The following is a 20,402-nucleotide window of genomic DNA, read 5'->3' on the forward strand; positions in this document are numbered from 1 at the left end:
CGACTGGGTTTAATTGATTTTAATGATATTTTTATAAATAATAGGTATGAATAGGTTTTCTATTTTTTTTCAATGATTAACTATAATATAATTGGATATGCCAAAGAAAATATTTCAATAATCATAATATTTTTAAAAAACCTTAAAAAGTAATAAACTCAAAGTATAACAAACTCAAAGTGTAACCAGTACTAATAAAATATTTTAGAAATTCAAATTTAAAAACAATAAGAGAATAAGAGTGTAGAACAATTCTCTAAGAAATCCTACTATTGCTAATTTACTAAAAAGAAAACTAGAAAAGATAATTAATTAAATTAATTGCACTCATTTTTATAAAAAAAAATAGAAACCGGTTGTATCCGGTTTAATGGTTCACTGGTTTTTGGTTTTTTGGCAGATTGATATGGTTATTTACCGGTTCAATTTCTTTTTGGTTTTGATATTAACCCAAGCCGGACATGTTGCCGGTTCGCGGGTTAACGTGGTTCGACCGCCGGTCCGGTCCGGTTTTGAAAACATTGCATGGCGCAGTAAATGTTGACATACATAATATTGTTGTTAAGTTATTATCGGATAGTTATTGTGGAAAGCGTAATACGATCAGTTAATAGATATATTCACTTAATTCTATGATATAAGTATAGTCTTGTACGATCGGGTAATAGATTTTAATTTTACGTAAGTGGTTTTATCATCCTAGCCTAAAATATATTTTTACTAGTAATGGATCCGCGCTACGTGCGGTAGTTGGATTAAAGTGTATTATCAGTTTTGTTGTATATATTATTATGTTGGTATTGTATATTTATTTTATACTTTCGTTTTTTTGTTAGATTTTGGTTCCATTGAAATCCTCTCTGTATTGATAGCAATGATTCCTTTTTTTTTGTTTTTCTTTTAAAAAACAATCAAATAAAGAAATTTAATACTAACAAAATTAAGAAACTCAATACAATAAAAAATTACATATGTTTAAAATCGGTTCACCAAAAGAGAAGCTCGAGAACCTAAAAATGATAAGAGAAGATCTATTACAATAAATTGACCAAAAGAGTTAAAAAAATATAAACTTGGTACATGAGATTTCTATTGAACAAAGAAGGAAACTATAAGATTTGTAGAGTCAAAACCTGAAAAGGAGAAGAGAAGCAAAAGGGAAATGAGGAAATCGTAAGAGTTGGAACAGTCAAGAAACGTATTACCCTTTTTTCCTTTGGCAGTGATTGTGAAAAAACGAACTAAACCTTTTGGATCTGGCACACAAGCGTCGAAGATTAAAAACCTGATGGAAAATAATAGAATTTAAATTTTTCGACATGTTATAAAATAAGAGAAGAAGGGTTAGGTAAGTGTTGATTTTCGACCATTAGATTGCATCTAATCAACGGTAGATATGTAAAATTTGGTGACTCATAGCTTAATGAATTAGCCAATGATAATTACAGAATGGCAATGTTGTTTTTTTTTTTTGAGAAGATTGTTTTATATATGTTGTTAATATTTTGGTTGTTTTGAGCTTCGCTGGCTTGTGGTTGTTTTAAATAATATTATAGTATGATGTAAGAAGTAATATATAATATATGAATTTGGAAGATGAAGCATTGAATATGAAAACCAAAGAACCGGATTATTTAAGCTATTTTTTTGAATATTAATTGTACCATTGTTCATAAACTGTTTGCTATTTTAAATCCAACTGATTTCTCTCTTGATCCCGTATCAACGGATTTCTTTGCTTCATTCGATTAGTTATTATTTTGAGGCATTTGTTTTGGATTTTGGTGTGCTTATTATTTTTTTGGTTTTTGTATTTGATTTTGGTTGCTTATGTTGTTTTGTTTGATATTTGTAATACAGATATGTTTTGCGTTAAGTATAATTTATTTTCCTTTTTAAAAATAAAATATTAAAATAGGATTATTTGTATAACAAATTGCTCAATATGAAAATTAGTTATACTAAAGTCTAGAAAAATTCGAATGAGTTGGTATTTTGTCAAAATATGTAAATTGTTTTTTTTTTGGTTAAAACTAAATTAAATTTTAATGTGGGTATATGTATAATTTGACTAATTACAGTTAGTATTGTGTCGAAACTGTTTTTATTCAAAAATGTGTAAGAATTTTATTTTTTTCTACCGTATATATGCATGTTGCTTTCTTTTTCTCCCAGGATCTTTTCAGCAACAGACCTTCATAGTGTACACGCTTTACTTTTATCCTTTTGAAAAAATTGCATTTCAGTAGAATAAACTGTTATTGAGCTGTGTTATAGTGCCGTATGTGTTATGTTTTATTAAATCTAAATTGCTATATGTATAGAATAAAATTATACATGTTTGAAATAAAATTACTTATTTTACTTTGATGGCAAGACGTTACGTTTAAAACAGGTGAAGAATGCACAAGAAAGCAGGTGAAGAAGATATCGCTTTGCCTTGTACGATCTACAAAATCATGGCGGGGATGAACAATCTTGTCCTGTGGGAATCGATTTCGGTTCAGTGTGCCGATTACGTTAAGAACAACGTCATGGGTCAAAGCTACGCCACGGCTGTGTAGAGAGTCTCTGACGAAGCTTTGATCTTTGCCAAGACCGTGAAATTCTCCAGCAACTGTAAAGATATTTGGGTTCTTGATATCGAGGAGACCTTTTTGTCTACATAAGACTGAGCTTTTGTTTCCGTGATCTAGATGTCGGTAGATATATGTTCAATCTTCGAAATACCATGGATTGGTGCAATATAGTTGGTGTCTTTTTCCTGTTTCCCCTTTAGCCTGCTTGTTAATGGACGAAAATATGGTTAAGGGACATGTCGAAGTTAGTGTGAATTAGTATTTTAAAACGTTACAGGATAAAACATATCACTACCTATCGGCAAACTGAGCAGTTGTTGTGAAGTCTAAATCTGAATAAAATTTGGTCCCAGAAGTAGCATTGAGGTAAAGTTCACCTGGTGAATAGCTTATCGTTAGTGGACATCCTAGTTTAAGATGCAGTAAAGGAAACAGTCTGAATTGTTGTGGGGATTTTAAATATGACATACCTCCAAATAACTTTGGGTTGAAATTAGTAGCCAACAATATGTTAGCCCCGCCTTCTTTTTCCCTCAAAACCTTCTCAAGTGAAGTTGCGTGATCGTCAAAAGCAATGAGACGAACTTTCTCCCCGCTTCCAAACAAAAAATACAAGTGTAAAAGCAATAAAAAGGGTTAATGTAAGAACTGTATTCAGCGTACACGGAAGTAGGTGTAAGTCAGAGAGGGTCAAACCTTTCAAGGGACATGACTACTAACATCCTCTCCAAGGTCTCTGTGATTCTATTTCTATATGCCATGCTTGAACATACTTGGCCCATGACATCTAATGAGGGAGCAGAGAGGGAAAGTTAAGACGCAACCATGAGGGGGGACAACTGGTTAACTTGACAAAACAACAGAAGTGATTTTTGGTCTACAAAGGAAATTGAAGACGCCCACTCTTAATATTGTCTACATTTTTTTAGGTTGACCCATCTAAAAGCAGCGAGCTCACAGACTATCGATTATGGAACTGAGCTTCAAGAGATCTAATTAATATTGGAAGCAGGAAACATTGAAAGGTTTAAAAATAAGACAGACTTGGAAGATCAGTATTGGTGTTGGCAAGAGAAATCAACTACTCATGAGTACGGAACCTGAAAAACTCTTTTGGGAAAATCCCAAAAGACTCATCAAATTTTTCAAAAACAGTAGTTGATATGAAACATATTGAAGTAAGCTTGAAACATGAGTTGCTTATGATGACTTCAAAGTCTAACATAATATATAGGCCCCCATCACGCAGCGAGTCTTCAAATTTTGCAAGGTGGGTAACATTGATCGAACCTTGGATGACACAACTCTAGAGGAAAAACACACAAATTAGATAACTATTCCTTAATCGAGGGAGTGATAAATGAAATAGAGATGGAAGAAACCTTTTCGTCTATTGAAAACGATATTGATAAAAGGGTTTATTTTGGCCGTGTAATATCATATGCATAGTACTGTAGTACTTAGTACGCTGAATGATAACAGATGTGTAGGCTTAGCTTAACTCCTATAAAAAGTATGAATTACTCCTTAAATTAAATTTTTGTTTGTAACGATTAAAGTAGATGATACAGTGTTTGTTTGAAAACCATTTAAATGGATAATATTAAATCACAGTACTAATCTATTACAACGCCACGACAAAATGTTTACTGATTTTCTTTTTATATCGACTATTATAGATTGATTATGTTAAATTGCTAATACGCAACCAATTTATCTGTTACACATGTTTCTGTTGCCAAATCATAGTCATCTGTTTTGAAAAGTTTATGGATTTAGCAACAAAGTAGCGACAATTTTTTCAGGTCTTTTTTATCCGCCACAATTTCTTTCTAAGTTTTTATCATTGACATGGACAATTTATAGTCTTATCATTGGTTATATATACAACATTTGTGTGTGTGTGTAATATATATCTATAAAGCATAAAAATAACTTTTGGAATTGCAGTTTCTTAACCAATCCATTATTTAAAAAAAAAATCTAGATCCACACTTTGTACGTTGTTTTCCAGTTAATTTATTTTGTTATCATTGTATTCCATATCGGTATTGTGTTATTGTGAAGTGTGAATCGTTGCCACTTGCCAAAACCGTAGCCATAAAGTGACAATATTGTTTCAACAATACTCGATTAGTGAACTTCCCGACTATGACGCAACGATCCCTTTCATTTATTGGACGTTTGACTAATTTAACTGTTTGACTTGGACGTTTGAGTCGAACATAAAAGTAAGCCAAAACCGAGTTTTGAGGAAGATCGCATATGGCTAAGGCTAACTTATGGATCTATACCTCCTCCATATAAGCCCACTTCTAATAAGTTCGGCTTCTTTTTGTTAGCAATATATTTTAGTTTTGCCAACTCCAAATTTTACCAATTATTCATTATACAAGTTCGACTTTAATTTTTAAAAAAATCTGAATTGATAAACAATTTGTTATTATATCTTATTGCTTATGTTCTTCAGAGGCTGCATCAGTATTCCAGACTACATCCTTTAATCTAGATGAGAAGTTTTTGTAGAACTGCAAAAAATAATTTCAAACATAAACCAATTACTCGAGGTGTTAACCGGATCTGAACCGGATAAAGATTGAACTGAAACATTTACCTTGTGAAACTCAAGGGTATCACCGCCGGTTTTCCTAAGCTCTACCACATGCAACGATGGCGCAACTTCAAACACTTATTAAATCGATGACCAAACCAAAACAGTTAGATAAACAACAGTATTCACCAAACCGGAGTGTTGTTATCACCAAAACCTATCTTTCTTCTTACCTCTGTAGCTACGGAGAGCTGACCTTTACTACCACTTTTGTCTCCTTTCATTTTTATCTGCGATTTTATCAAACAAATGTTTTATAATGTTGGAGCTACAAAGACATAATTTGACACAGACAAAATAAAGAAGACGAACAAACAAACCTTGTAGTTGTCTTTACGACATTGAAGCCTAATGGCTTTGCTGTTTCTTCCATTTTCGACATTATCTCACTCGCAGATCGTTGAGATGTAAACCGCGTCTCTCTCTTCACAAGTTGCTGCAACACCAATAAAAGAACAGCTTTAGTTAGACTACCCCATATATGCATATGATAATATTAGACAATCGAAACAAATAGTAAGTAGAAAAAGAGTTCGTACGGCTTGCTTCTCAAACAAGTTTTCAAGACTGAACTCTCTTGAGCTAGAGATAAGTTCGAAAGCGTTCATGGATACCGGTTTCTCCTTCTTCTCTGTCACAAGACATTCCTATAGTAACAACACATGCACAGCAGAGTAGTATTAGTTGCTTTACTGTAAATGAACTACAAAGAATATTGGGAAAATGGCGCGGATGGTTTTTTTTTACCTTGGAGTTACTGAAAGCAGCATCAACATCATCTATGGTGATGTCCTCATCATCTTGATCAAATGATGGCGGCTTGTATCCTTGCTTGAACCATTCATCTTCTAGTAACTCTGCAATACTTATTCTCTGCAATACAGACAGAAAAAAAGAAGTATTGTTAAGCTCTTGCACATTTTAGACCATTTGATCTTATGGTTGACACATCTCAAGTTATGCATTCATGTAAGAGGTGCTTACGGTTACAGGGCTGGGTTCGAGAATACGCTTAATGACTCTCTTGGCACCTGGAGAGAACCATGGTGGGCAGCTAAACTCAGCCTTGCATATCTGAAGTACACCAAAGATGAGATTAAGAAAGTACTGAGGAAAAGTAAGTAAGAAGAAGCAGAGGAAGAGAAAACTTACACGTTTGTATAATGTCATGAGATTAGGCTTCATCAAAAGGCAAGTAACCAGCCATGAGCACATATAGAATTACACCACAAGACCAGATATCTGCTGCTGCTCCGTCATAGCCTTTGTCCGACAAAACCTGCCCGCAAGTTAAACAAATATGCCCTCGAAATTAGAGCCTATATATGATTCTATCTTTGGAGCGCATACAGAACACTTTATATGCTTTGCATCCTCCCTATAATCTGTTGGTGTAGGCGTCCGGCCTTCAGATTAGCGAATGAAAGAACATTAGAATCCATAATAGATAATAGAAATTTCAGATATTGGAGGAATTGTAAAAAGAATGAAATTGGAGAAGATGGCGTTATATAGGAATTGAAATACCAGAAATTGAATGACAAGTAGTGGGACTACTATTTATAGAGAAAACATTAAAGGAATGATTAAGCGGAACACAAAATTGAATGAGAAGTAGTGGGACTACTATTGAAAGAGAAAGTATTGAAGGACAGATTAGACGGTTTCAGAGGTAAACCAAACGATAACGATAGAAGGGAGGAAACATGAAGACGGGGAGGTTGAGGTCGCACAGCAGAAGACGGTGGAGAAGACATTCGTGCAGAAAGGGTTTATTTGGAGAACAAAGCAAACGGATAATGATATTTGGGTCCTGAGAGAAAATATGAACTGGGCTTGGAAACACAGAAAAAGGAAATAATCGAGAACGAAAATGGGCTAACTCGATTTGTTAAGGCCTTATTACACACATTGGTATGCTGAGGTGGCAGCACAAGGAATGAGCAAAGTCTACTTTATAGATTATGGTTTGTTATTTGTATAGTCTTATGTAACTTGTGTTATTTTTAGCTGTATTTTATGGATCCTAATTAGTTGTGGTCGGGTGCTGAAACTCCAAAGTCTATGATTAGTGTCCAAACCTAAACCCAAAGCCCAACCTCGCTGAAATGTGTGAAACAAAACTATACGAGATATGACTTTTTCGAAAATCCCAATTTCTCTGCATCGATCTTGTAGAAAGATATGTCGACAAAAAACATATATGGTCCTCTGTAGTCTGAAACATTTTGGGAATTCACAAAAACTTATCTAATCGTCAGGAAAAAAATCACAAACTCAAAGGCCAAAAGATAGTAATAGTACTTATGCTTCCAATTTTTATTCAGACTAAAAACATCTTCTAATAAAAAAGACACAGACACAATCTAAAAAAACCAAACCTCTAATATTTTTTTTTCTTTCTTATAATCCGAAATGTAGAAAAAGAATTGAGCATACCTTTTGTTCTTAAATAATCTCATTCTCCTCCTCAATAATTTTACCAAACTCTCTCACATGTAAATTATTAATGCATACCCATTTTCCAGGACATATTGAAGTCCTTACCAACTAACATCTCAAGTCCAGCAATCTCAACCATCACACTCTTGTTCTCTTCTTCATCTTCCAGACCAATCACATAAGTATGCTCCTTTGAGCTTACCTCAATCTTCTCCGTCATTGGGCTTCCATTGATTTGAATATCAGTAGCTTGTCCTGTTCCTTTAAGTCCCAAAACACTCACTCTCTCAATCACCCATCCTTTGCTCAACGCAAACTTCCCTTCTTTAACTTGTGACCACATCTTCACTGTTCCGTTTCCGACCGAAGCGTAGAAGTCAACGTACGTGGACTGTCCGTTTCCTAGCTTCATCTCCGGAAGCTCGTCTTCGTCTAGGTAAAGTTTCCCAGTAGCGTAACCTTCAGAAGCTCCTGCAGGGAAAGTGATGACGAGACTAAACGGTGTGGTTCTCGCGTCTTTGGAAATCAACCCGCCTTGTTGCATTGGTAATATAGTGTTTTGGTAAAGATGAACGTTCACGAAGTTCAAAGGAGCTTGGAGAGTTACACGCTTCCCGCTCTTGGACACAACGGCTTGAGTCATGTCGAACATGTGGTACCAAGAACCTGGTGGGAACAATGCTTCTACCTCTGTTTTGCCTTTTTCAAGAACCGGGGATATCATGAAGCTGCTTCCAAGCAAGAACTGTCTGCTGTTGCCGTAACACTCGGTGTAGTCAGGGAACGAGAAGAAGAGCGGTCTAGCGATTGGTGCACCGGTCATATGAGCTTCGTAGTTGAGTGTGTAGAGGAAAGGAAGGATCTTGTATCTCATACCAAGAGCGTTACGAGCAGAATCCGCAACTGTGTTCCATTGGTAAAGCTCTTGTCTTGGCGAGTAGTAGTTGGCATGATCTCTTGAAAATGGATAAAACGCACCAACTTCAATCCAACGGTTACAGAGTTCCTCTGTTGGTTGAGGGTAGAATCCACAAATGTCTGAACCAACCATTGGAACTCCGAATATACCAAAGTTCAACATGGTTGAGATAGACACTTGCAAGCTCTGCCATGTTCCTTGGTTATCTCCGGTCCAATGAGCAGCGTATTGACCCGAACCAACGAAAGTGGACCGTGACAATATGAAGGGACGTTTGCCTTTAACATCAAGTAAGGCCTTATGAGTGGCAATAGCCTCAGAGAATCCATAGATACTGTGAGCATCGTACTCACGAACACCATTGTAATGAGTAGCACTTGTGGCAATAGTCTTGAACCCAACGGGAGCTACAACTCCAGTAGCATTGATCTTGTAAGGAGGATCATCCCATCTCGTCTTGGTTATATTCTTGCAGTCCAAGCAACAAACCCAACCAGGTCCTTCCCCACTAGGACACTGCTTCCCTTGTGGAATTGTACACAAACCAGAACAGAAGTTGGACACCTCGTTCATGTCGATCCAAAGACCATCAATGGGGACTAAATCATGGAAACGTTTGATTTCATCGCCCCACCAAGAAACCGTCTTCGGGTTAAGGAAATCAGGGAAGTAAACCGGACCAGGCCACACTTGAGCCAAGAAAGGCTTTCCTTCATACTTGATAAACACATCGGCTGCCATGGCTCTTTGGTATGTACCGTAGCTAGCGTTGACACCAATACCAGGATCATTAATCACAATGTACTTCATACCGATCTTGTGGATTTTGTCCAAGAAGGCCAATAGCTTAGCACGAGGGTAAGCTATAGGATTCAAAGTGAAATCTTTGTGACCATCCATGTGATCATCATCGTTCCAAATCACATCAAGAGGGATCTTAGCCTTTTTGTAATTGTCCACCACATCTTCAACAACTGATAGATTACGGTATCCCCATCTACATTGATGAAACCCTACAACAACACAAAATCAAGAAATAAATAAAAGAGAATAGTAAAATCAAAGATGTGCTATAAATCTATCACATGGCCAAAATCAAGATTCGCATTCATTTTCAAGAACCGTGGTCCATGGCTACAATGGTCCAATCCCAAGATCTTATAAGGGCCAAATAAAATCGCATTTAAATCATTTTTTCCAACCCCACACAAGCAAAATGATCACAAAAGAGGAAAGCAAAGGCCATTTGTTGATCTTATCTTTTAATTGACCAAAAAAAACCCACAATTAGAAAGCGAGACTTTTCACTGTTTGCAATATCTCCCACAAAAAAAGGGGTAAAGCTTTTTAAAAGTTGTGTCGGAAAAAAAAAAATCAGATACTCTTTACAATGAAAAAAATGTGGCATTCCAAAACTGTAACAACAACACTTAATACTAATTTAATAGACCATTAATTAACTAATTTCAATCACTCCGTTTTGGTACTACAAATGAATGATACACAAAATCTATTTTCACGTGACTCTTTATTTGACTTTAGTCAAAGTTCATAGGAACCTGAATCTTTATACTAATACTCTTCATTAAGACATTGACTAATACTTAAACACCACAGGACCACAAACAGATTCACTAATCCTACCGTATTAAGTTAGCACCAAACATTAAGACAAAAGAGACAGAGAGAGAGAGATGCAACAACCAAAAAAACAGAGCAATAAATGAAACTTTTACCTAAAGACCAGTACGGCATTGGAGCAGGCCGTCCGATTAACTGAGTATACTGATCAACAACATTCAACGGCGAAGGTCCGGCGATGAAATAGAAATCAAAAACACCTCCGATGACTTTATACGTCAAAGAGTCACCTCTGTAGAACACATCCATACCATTACTGTTAAGCAACAACACAGCATGAGCAAAAGCTTTACCTCCAACGTTCCTCAGATCCATATACATGGGGTGAGAACCGTAAAGATCAGTGTTGAGATTAATAGCTGAAACGTCTTCAGTGTAAAGAGTGTAAGGCTCGTTAGGTACGAGTTTGATACCGTTGGCTTGTGAGTTTTCACCTAAACCGTAGAGCGATGCGTCTTTAGGTAAAGAAGTCGAGATCTCTAGGTATTGGTCTTTGAACACAAGTGAGCTTGTGGAGTTGAAGAGTGTTTGGTGGTTAGATCTACGTTTCACGGCGAAAGTGAACGGATCTGTTGTGAAACTGAAGATGAGCTCTGATCCGGAGATTTCTTGAACTGTAATCGGAGACTTTCTTGATTTTCCGATGGCTTTGCCGAGCGGTGGTGGCTGTTCTCGTGGGAGGAGGTTGTAGGGGACTTCCCATCGTTGTTTTCTTGCGTCCGTGATGTGAACACGGAGACGTGAATCTGTTTCGTGCCTGTAAGAAACCAAATCCAACGGTTAGAAATCAAGAAGAGATGTGTAGGGAGCGTAACAGAGGATTTTAGTTGTGAATGGTTGCTTACTTGACGAAGAGACGAAGAGTGGTGATATCAGAGCCGTAGATTTTGTTCTTTTGTTTGACTTGGAGGTAACCAATGAAGCCACCATCTGGAGACTCTTCGATTGAGACCAAACGGTAGCCTTTGCCGATGGTGTTGGAGGATTGGGTGGGTGAGAAACAGAGGATTAAAGCTAGAAGAAGAAGAGAAAGAGAAAAAGCTAGAGAAGAAGAGGCCATGGCCATGGTTACTAGTTTCTAGTCTAACACTCTACAGTTTACACTGTGGTGTACTGAATGGGGTGAGAGAGAGAGGGAGGGAGGGGTTTAAAGAACCAACCCTCTTTTTAGGCTTAGTTATTGATAAGTTTTGTGAACACTAAACGAGGGGATATAAATAGTAGAAAATGATTTTTTTTTGCTGTTCATTTTAATAATTTACAAGAACCGTTTCAGTAAATCGGTTTAGCCCAACCGTAAAGATAAAAGTGTCAAGGGGTATTGAATTTGACATGTTATTTTAGAGTATTTTAAAAATTCTTTGTTATTCAATTGAGGATTGTTGACAAAAAAAAAAAAAAAGAATTTTTAAAAATCTTCTGAAATCCTATGTTATTCAACTTAAGATTATGTAAAATCTTTTAAAATAATACAAAATTATTTTGTTATTCAATCAGTAATTTTTAAAATCTATTTAAAATCTCTTGTTATTCAATATTCACAATTTTTTTAAAACTTCCGACTTTGAATGATTTTAAGAGACATTCTTTTGTTTTTAGTTGAAAAATATGACAATCAAAATCATACCTATAGAGATGGAATTTTGAAGATTTCAGAGAAAAAAAACTGAAGATTTTGAAGTCAAAAACCCCCACCAATCAACAGCCACCTTCTCTACCGGTCTCAATCTGAGCCGTCGAATTTTCTGGGTTTGCCGCAGCATCATCAGAGGCAGAGTAAAGGGATAATAAATTCTATTGGTTTGGATCAGTTTCTGGATATAAGTAATCTCCCTTGAGCTCATAGAGAGTTCGATCAGATTATTATTTGGACACAAAAAAAAAAAATATATATATATATATATATATATATATATATATATCACCATCGTACATGAACTGAGGACATAGCTCCAACTATTGATCTAATTTTCTTTTGGTATTATGTTGTAAAATATTTTAAAATCACCCAAAATTTAATAGTCAAATCTTACAGAATCACATTTTATTTTCTTTTCTTAAAATACAAAAACTCTAAAACACAATCAACTCTCCTAAAAACTTACTAAAATCTTTCAAAATTCTACAGATTGTTTTTTCGAGCTTGTTAATGTGCTGACCTGAGTTAATTACTGTGTGATTTAAGTGTAAAAAAAATAAAAGTGTAAAATAGTAATGAATCCAAAAAGGCATTACTATATGATTTAAGTGTAAAAAAAATAAAAGTGTAAAATAGTAATGAATCCAAAAAGGCATTGGCGTTTTTTTAAAAAAAAAAGGATAAAAAAAGCTTTTCTTTTAGAAGAAGAACTTAGAAAGTTGGAGTTATTCACCATTAGCCTAAAATACAATGTAATGTATTATAATTAGGATATTCAAATAAATACATTCTATGTCCTATCTCCTATGTTAAATAACAAAAAAATATGATTTATGAACTTTGTGATTTTACTTAAAAAATCGTGTAACTGAGGACATAGGAAGTATTTTCCTTGTTTCAATTTATTAGATATATTCACATATATGCATAACTTAAGTTTATTTAAATGTTATGACAATTTATAGATTACAATGTTTGTATATTAGTTAAAAATTTTAAATTATATTTTCACCATTAAACTATTACACAAGTTTTTTTATTTTTGATTTTTTTTCTCCAACTTTTTATACAATATCTTGATATGATCACATGGACCAGAGATATCTTGTTATTACGTTGTTTGAGAATTAATGCGATGACCAATAAAGCAATAAACTTAGAAATAGACTGAATTTTGTGAAAGAAAAAATATTGATTTAATAAAGCAGAAAAAGAAAAAAGAAAAAAATCCAAAGGAGTGATATGTTTCAACGTGGCTGGTTCCATACATCTCAATCTCTCTCGGTCTCTAAATTGAAGCGTGATTCTCGCTTCCCAAACTAATTTCCTATGTCTGCTCAATTTCTACGTTAGTTATGTCCTTACACATTTTATTCTCTTTTTTCCTATACTCTTACAATTTCATTATCAAAATATCATGAAATATTCGTGGGTGAAAAAGGCCTGACCTGTTTTCCATCAAAGGAAAAACAAGATAAATTTTCATAACGCTTCTATAATTTATTAACGTTTTCAACAAAACAAATATATACGTTAACATCTAACTAGACTATGTGGAACTCTTTCGTCTTCGAAAAGTTTCTAATTTAGTTTTAAGATTCGATTTCTAAAAAAGAAACCCAAAAGTAAAAGTTTTAAAATAGTCTTGAGTCTTAAAGAATAAATTTATTTATCGCTAATATGATATAAGTAAAAATAGTTAGTATGACACAAATAAATTTTTTTTTTCTTAAAATTTCTTGTTTTATAACATCATATAGAAGTACGTAGTTTAGATATAAGAATGCCTAATAAAACGACAACGACCTCCGGGGTGAACAAGCCCGGTACTAGAACCAATATAATAAATAAGCGATAATCAGAGTTAAGAGGGAGAGAGAGAACGAAATCAAACTAAGAGAAGATCCTGAAGCTTTGGGTAGCGGCTTCTTGCCAGGCAGATGTCACGTATCCTCCTGTCGATCTGGTTGAAAAGACCTTCAACTGGAGTGCGGGTACAAGTGAAAACACGAACATTTCTTTCATGCCAAAGAGTATAAATAACTGTGTGCGCTAGAATAAGCTTCAGGGTAGTCAGTTTGTGATCATTTGGGGAAGATTGGAGCCATAGGAGCAGCCGATCCCATGTGTTGAAGCCCACGAAAGGGAGTGTCATCTTAGAAAGACACCACCTCCAGAGGTCATAAGCATATGGACATTGCAAGAAGAGATGATCTCTTGTCTCGAAATAGATTTCACATAAGTAACCAGAATCATCCTCTATCAAATCCCAGTTTCTGAGTCGAGACAGTGCTGGGAGTCTATCTAGACAGCAGAGCCACATAATGAAAGCGTGCTTAGGTACATGACCTGAGAACCACACTTGTTTGTGCCAAGTGACCTCCGTGGATGGAGGCTTTAGAAGGTTCCATGTTTCGGCAAAGCTAAATCGGTCTTGTGCACCACCGTTTGGCCTAGCCCAGAGATAGGTATCCTTGACGCCATCACTTAGATCAACCTCTGTGAGGTGGCTCAGTAACAGTTCCTCGTTGTGATTTCGAGCTCCTATAAAGATCCACCCATGTCTTGCTCGAGCTTGTGCCACCGTAGAGTCTGAAGGTAGACCAAGTCAAAGATGTGCATCAGGTCCCAGAAATGTAAACAGATCTCCAAAAGGAGTCCATTTATCAAACCAAAAAGAACAAGATTTCTCATCTCTAATTTTGCATGAGAGGAACGTTTTTGCTATGTCCCGAAGCTTAAGCAACTGCTTCCACATAGAAGACCCATGGTTCGAAGAGGAGAGTTTCCAAAAACACTTTCTTCTCAGCTTATGGTTCCTGCACCAAACCACCCAAAGAGAACCCGAGAGAGAGAATAACTGCCATATTAGCTTTAGGCCAAAAATCTTGTTCCACACTCTTAAGTCCTTTAGCCCTAGACCGCCTTCTGCTTTAGGGGTACAAGCTATTCTCCAACTGACCTTTGCTTTTTTGGGGATGTCAGATGCACCTGACCACAAAAATCTGCGGTAAAGTTTTTCAATATCTTTAATGTACTTTATCGGGAGGATAAAAGCTGCACACCAGTAGGCAGTGATATTCTGAATAACAGAGGTTAACAACTGTAATCCCCCTGCATAAGAAAGGTGTTTATTTTTCCAAGATTGAAGCTTATTTCTGATCCTTTGCACCAGCGACTCACAATCAGAACGGGTGAGAGGGTTTGGGAGCAGAGGGAGACCAAGATACTTAACCGGAAGGGATCCAATAGAGAAACAAAATCCAAACTTGCTCTACTTTGATCTGCCAAGGTGGAGCCAGCTAGGAACAGCTCAGATTTGTTCTTGTTTAAGACTAGACCCAAGATTCCGGAAAAATAGTCTAACAAGTTGACAATAGCCCTCAAGGATGAGTATTCGCCGTCAAAGAATACCATTACATCATTACATCATCAGCGAAGATTAGGTGAGTAACGTTTGGATTTGTCGCCTTGGGATGATAGCCTATCTGACCCAACTGGAACCGCAGGTCTAGGAGCCGTGAGAAGATATCCATGCCAATAACAAAGAGGTAAGGAGAGAGTGGGTCTCCTTGCCTTAAACCTTTCCTGCCTTTAAAGTAACCACAAAGCTCCCCGTTAACTGAGATTGGGAACCTAGTTGTTTTGATACATTGACTGATCCAAAGAATGAACTTACTTGGGAAGTTTGTCGCATGCAAGATATCCAGAATAAAACTCCATTCAATAGAGTCAAAAGCTTTTTTAAGATCAATCTTGAGCATACCACGTTTGGAGATTCCACTGTTATTATAGCCTTGGACAAGTTCTGAAGCTAGAAGAACATTCTCCACAATCTGTCTCTCCTTAATGAAAGCAGTTTGGTTTTCCTGGATCATCATTGGCAAAATGTTATGTATCCTTCTCGCTAACAGTTTGCTTATTACCTTGTAAATCACATTCAGACACGAGATAGGTTTATAATCTGAAACCTCTTCAGCAGTTGTAGTCTTTGCGATCATAGATACAACCGTCGAGTTCCAACTAGGTTCCATTTTTTCTTGAGTGAAGAAAGCCTAAACTGCTGATGTAACCTCTTCCCCCACGATGCTCCAACAGTTCTTGAAGAATTCTCCAGTGAAACCATCTGGGCCAGGGACTTTATCACTAGGTAGGGCAAATAATTCTGCCTTAATCTCAGAAGCAGTAAAACCTCTTTCTAGACAGGCTTTCTGAGTTTCTGAACACCTGAAAGGATGGACAGTTTGAATGGAGGCTCGGAGGCAAGGGATGGTACTTTGTAAACCAAAGAGGGAAGAATAGGACTCCACACATGCATTTTTGATCAGAGTATTGTCTGTGATTACTGATCCATCTTCAAGACGCAATCTCTTAATTCCATGGAATGCATTGTTTATGACATTGACTTGTGAAAGTAACTAGTGTTCTCATCACCGTCTGAAATCCACTTTAGTCCTGACTTCTGGCGAAGGAAGATAGCCTCTACAGCAGACAGTTTTTACAAATGAAGGTAAGTTTTCCTTTTGGCTTCGGCTAGTTCTGGGGTTGGAGAGGTGAGGAGGACTCTCTGAGCTGCTCGCAGATCAGCTAAAGCTACTCGCACTCTGTTCTCAATACCTGAGAATGCTGATCTGATTAACTCTCTAAGTTTTCCCTTAAGGAGTTTGAGCTTTTTGTTTATCTGCAGCATTTGAGATCCAGAGACCTCCATGGAGGACCAACTGTCTTGAACTAGGAGAAGGAACTGCTCATGCTGCATTAAGTGGTGGTTGAACCTGAAAGGTCTGATGGGCTTAGGACCTCTCTCTTGGAATATGATACAACAAGAAGCGTGATCAAAGAATAAAGGTTCCTCATAAGTAGCTATAGCATTCGAAAACTGTTCAAACCAGTAAAAATTGCCCAAAATTCTATCAAGCTTTTCCGCTATAGGAGTTCTCTGTTGATGATTCCACCAAGTAAAAAGAGGACCATGAGCTGGAAAGTCCATCAAACCGGAATCATCCATGCATTTTTGAAGTTCTCGACAGCCTCCAGAGAAAACTGCAAAATCTTCACCTCATGAGTGTTCCTCAGGTAAAAGTGTCTGATTGAAATCTCCAATAGCAAGCCAAGGAAGACCTCGCAGAGGGGTGTGTAGTGACATATCCATGAGATCTTTCCATAGAGCTAGGCGATCATTTCGTAAATTAGCTCCATAGACAAAAGAAGCTGTGAAATTTATCTCCTTTTCAGGCCAAGATATCCCACACGTGATATGTTGTCGGGTCTTCTTATAAGGAGTAACCTTCACAACTTTACTAGATACAACCCAAATTCTCCCTATATGAGAGTGTTCGTAATTTGAGATAAGACTCCATCCCGGCAGAATCTTTTTCATTACCGTCTGCCCGTTGTGTTCTAAGACGTGAGTCTCCAAAAGGCATCCAAAAACTGGACGTTGTCGTTGGCATCACGATCTAAAACTTTGCTGCTTATCTGGATCATTGATCCCTCTTACATTCCAACAAAACATCAGCATCACAAAAAATTGTTGATATAAACGGATTTAGTGACGGAAGGAAAACCTTCCCGCTTGAAGAGAGCCATTCTTGAGTTTGGCTCTTATTTTCTTCTTTCGACTCTTTGATAAGACCTTAGTAAATGCCCCTTGATCTTCATCCAAGGAACGCACCAGAGCAAAAGGTGGTTTGGGGGAGCAGCCAGGGGAGGTAGCAACAATCTCTCCTTGTTCAGGTTCCCCTTCCTTGTTCGTTTCCACTTCCTTGACATGAGCAGGAGGGGGCAAAGAGTCTTCAAGGTTGCAATCTTGTGCAGTTTCCATAACCTCATGGCTTTCTGCGGTATAAGAGTTTAGAACAATCTCATTCCCAGTGGACCTTGAAGTAGAAGCACCATTGGACGCCTTTTTGATCCAGATTGTAGCCTTGGGAATATTCCATGAATCATAAGAGGCTATGTTTGAATTTACTACCTGGGCTACAAGAGGTTCTTTCTCCTTCCCCTTTCTCCAAAGGCAGATTTCCTCAGCGTGAAATGCTCTCTTACAAAGCGTACAAAGAGGTGGAGCGTTTGTACAATGCTTAGAGGAATGTCCTGCTTCGCCATAAAGGGGGCAGATGGGGGGAAGATGCAGACATGAGACGGCAACTCGACTAGTAGCACCTGATTCGATCTGGGCGTTAAAAAAATCTGGAAGCGGCTTGTGCAAGTCAATCTCAGTGAATACCTTAGCAACTTCAAAGTTTGTCATTTGCTCAGTTTCTTTGTGAAGGCGTATAGGATGTCCCACAATACTTGCAATTCTACTCAACGCTAGAGGATTGTACAATTCAAAAGGAACATTTCGAAGCTCGATCCATACCGGAGCTGTCCTGAGAGACGGCTTCAAAGGTTGAACCCTCAGAGTCCATTCAGCTACAAACATGGTGGAGCCGTCTATAGACCAAATACCTTCCTTTTTTACCCTTTGCCTCGTCGAGGCATTGGAGATCTTGAAAAGGAAGGAGTTAGGGGTGTCAAGCTTTGTGACCGTGATATCATGCTGCCACTTGCTTCAAATTAGGTTAACCAATTCTCGAATTTTTCCAAAGGAGGGAGCCTTGCGGTAAAATTGCCCGACAATGAAACTCTACCATAGAGGTTTACTTTCCTCAATGACCTTGTTAGGGATTTGGACACAGAGCTCACCTGATTTTAGGAGAAAAGGGGAGCCACATTTTTTGAGAGAGCAAGGTCCGCCAAATGTACGCTCAGCCCAAGTGAGAGGGGCTTCGACATGCTGAATTTTTTACCACTGTGGGAGGAAGCGGTGAGATCTGATCCCTATCTTCAATTAGATCTACTTTAGTTCTTGGGGTGGGGAGAAGAGGGGGAGCAGATCCAGGAGGAGAAAGTGACTGGAGAGGAGCAGGTAGTGCGGATTTACACTTTTTCTTGGCCATAATCAGAAAGAGAGTCGCCGGCGGTGGCCGCCACCGGCTCAGGGAGGTCAAAGAAACAGGGTAAAGAAGTCTACCTCAAGAAATGGGTCAGAGAGCGTTTTGTATTTTTTGTTAGAACTCTTTCAGTATCTTTTGTTAACAAATTCTGGATTTTGGGGTGGGGAGAAGAGGGGGAGCAGATCCGGGAGGAGAAAGTGACTGGAGAGGAGCAGGTAGTGCGGATTTACGCTTTTTCTTGGCCATAATCAGAAAGAGAGTCGCCGGCGGTGGCCGCCACCGGCTCAGGGAGATCAAAGAAACAGGATAAAGAAGTCTACCTCATGAAATGGGTCAGAGAGCGTTTTGTATTTTTGTTAGAACTCTTTCAATATCTTTTGTTAACAAATTCTGGAAACGGTTGGTGCAAGTCAATCTAGGTGAATACTTTAGCAACTTCAAAGTTTGTCATTTGCTTAGTTTCTTTGTGAAGATGACACAAATAATATATAAATAACTTTATATATTAAGAAATCCTTGCATTTATAAATAAATTTAAATTAAAGATATATGATAATAATAAATAATATATCAAACTACTAAAACCCTCATCTCTAGAGTCTCTAGAGTGTAGACTATAAATTAAAATTCTAAAACTACCTAAAATACGAAAACATATAAATTAGCCACCAATATACAAAATTACTATGCGGTTTAAAAAAAAATGTAACTAGCTTTGCATTATATATATAGTAGCATCACTTTCTGAACTAGTGTAGTTTGTCACTTGTCAGTGTATATATATATGTGTTTTGAGATCGTTCAACTATATATTTTAAAATCTTATATGCATTTGTCTTAAATTATACAAAACTTCGTTTACAATAATGCTATATTATTTCACCGCCGGTGTCAATAACAAAATAATGTCTGTCCATGCATGAAATAGATAGTACTCCATGACAACGATATTATTAAACAAAATACATACGAGATGCGAAGTCTGAGTTTTGGGTAGGGAGTTCCGACAAGAGTAATTAAGGTAGTGCAAGAAAAAATATAAAAAATGAAGAAGATTCCAAGATCGATATCATCATACATGTAGCGTCTCGATTCCGGAGTTGCACACTGTCTACAAGCTAAAGTACTATATCACATTAGTTTGTTTCATCTCTACAAATAATTTAATCGACATGTATTGATGATGTGAAGGATTCACGAGATCCAAATTTGTATTTCAGATGCATCCATCACCTGGCTTCTTTTTGGAAACATACTCCGAACATTGAACTCTACATATAAAATTATAATAAGCAAATAGACTAATAATAAGAACAAACTAAAATATAATTTTCAACTAAAATAAAAAGACGTAATACAAATATAGGTCTTGTAAAAGTTAGGTATACGTATACCACGTTGCCGACGGCTGAAAAAGCACACAATAATGTATCGTCGGTTTAAATCATCTTCTCTTGTTATTTTTGTCGGCATCAACCGGTTTAACTTTCTTCAAAATCTCCACCGGCCGACGAAACACAATTTTTATATCTATTTTACGAGTATGGTTTTTACTCTTTTGAACTAACAAAGCAGAACCGTAATAAATAAGTAATTTAGTAGTAATGTAGTTATTAAATTAAAAAGAAGT

At 36.9% G+C, this 20,402-nt stretch overlaps 2 protein-coding genes, 1 long non-coding RNA gene and 1 pseudogene across 4 annotated transcripts; all 4 read right to left on the reverse strand.

Annotated features, from left to right (window-relative positions):
• Window positions 1-4,911: 4,911 nt before the first annotated feature.
• On the reverse strand, window positions 4,912-6,523 carry LOC104787898 (CBL-interacting serine/threonine-protein kinase 9-like; annotated as a pseudogene). Its single transcript, XR_015557762.1, has 8 exons — window positions 6,343-6,523; window positions 6,175-6,264; window positions 5,938-6,063; window positions 5,730-5,837; window positions 5,511-5,626; window positions 5,348-5,420; window positions 5,194-5,267; window positions 4,912-5,107 (listed from the first exon to the last, which is right to left on the reverse strand). The product of XR_015557762.1 is annotated as a CBL-interacting serine/threonine-protein kinase 9-like (transcript).
• Window positions 6,524-7,480: 957 nt separating this feature from the next.
• Window positions 7,481-11,823, reverse strand: LOC104787899 (alpha-xylosidase 1). Its single transcript, XM_010513556.3, has 3 exons — window positions 11,038-11,823; window positions 10,288-10,949; window positions 7,481-9,564 (listed from the first exon to the last, which is right to left on the reverse strand). Exons 1-3 carry the CDS (start codon window positions 11,256-11,258, stop codon window positions 7,697-7,699), a joined length of 2,751 nt encoding a protein of 916 aa, XP_010511858.2. The 5' UTR covers window positions 11,259-11,823; the 3' UTR covers window positions 7,481-7,696.
• Window positions 11,824-13,719: 1,896 nt separating this feature from the next.
• LOC147944813 (uncharacterized) lies at window positions 13,720-15,248 on the reverse strand. Its single transcript, XM_087512731.1, has 3 exons — window positions 15,101-15,248; window positions 14,676-14,945; window positions 13,720-14,423 (listed from the first exon to the last, which is right to left on the reverse strand). Exons 1-3 carry the CDS (start codon window positions 15,246-15,248, stop codon window positions 13,720-13,722), a joined length of 1,122 nt encoding a protein of 373 aa, XP_087368857.1.
• A 4,321-nt stretch (window positions 15,249-19,569) lies between these two features.
• On the reverse strand, window positions 19,570-20,402 carry LOC147944814 (uncharacterized). Its single transcript, XR_015598293.1, has 2 exons — window positions 20,167-20,402; window positions 19,570-20,043 (listed from the first exon to the last, which is right to left on the reverse strand). It is a non-coding gene; the product is annotated as an uncharacterized LOC147944814 (long non-coding RNA).

This window comes from Camelina sativa, chromosome 5 (assembly GCF_030686135.1).
Source record: "Camelina sativa cultivar CO46 ecotype springtype chromosome 5, ASM3068613v1".
In the NCBI taxonomy this organism is placed as follows: Eukaryota; Viridiplantae; Streptophyta; class Magnoliopsida; order Brassicales; family Brassicaceae; genus Camelina; species Camelina sativa.

Coding starts and splice junctions, on each gene's coding strand:
- LOC104787899 (XM_010513556.3), bottom strand. CDS start 11,258: ATGGCCATGGCCTCTTCTTCTCTAGCTTTTTCTCTTTCTCTTCTTCTT. Junction 10,950..11,037: donor ACTCTTCGTCTCTTCGTCAA/GTAAGCAACCAT, acceptor GGTTTCTTACAG/GCACGAAACAGATTCACGTC. Junction 9,565..10,287: donor AATGCCGTACTGGTCTTTAG/GTAAAAGTTTCA, acceptor GTGTTGTTGTAG/GGTTTCATCAATGTAGATGG.
- LOC147944813 (XM_087512731.1), bottom strand. CDS start 15,248: ATGGTATTCTTTGACGGCGAATACTCATCCTTGAGGGCTATTGTCAAC. Junction 14,946..15,100: donor GGCAGATCAAAGTAGAGCAA/GTTTGGATTTTG, acceptor TTTCTTATGCAG/GGGGATTACAGTTGTTAACC. Junction 14,424..14,675: donor GCAGTTATTCTCTCTCTCGG/GTTCTCTTTGGG, acceptor GTCTACCTTCAG/ACTCTACGGTGGCACAAGCT.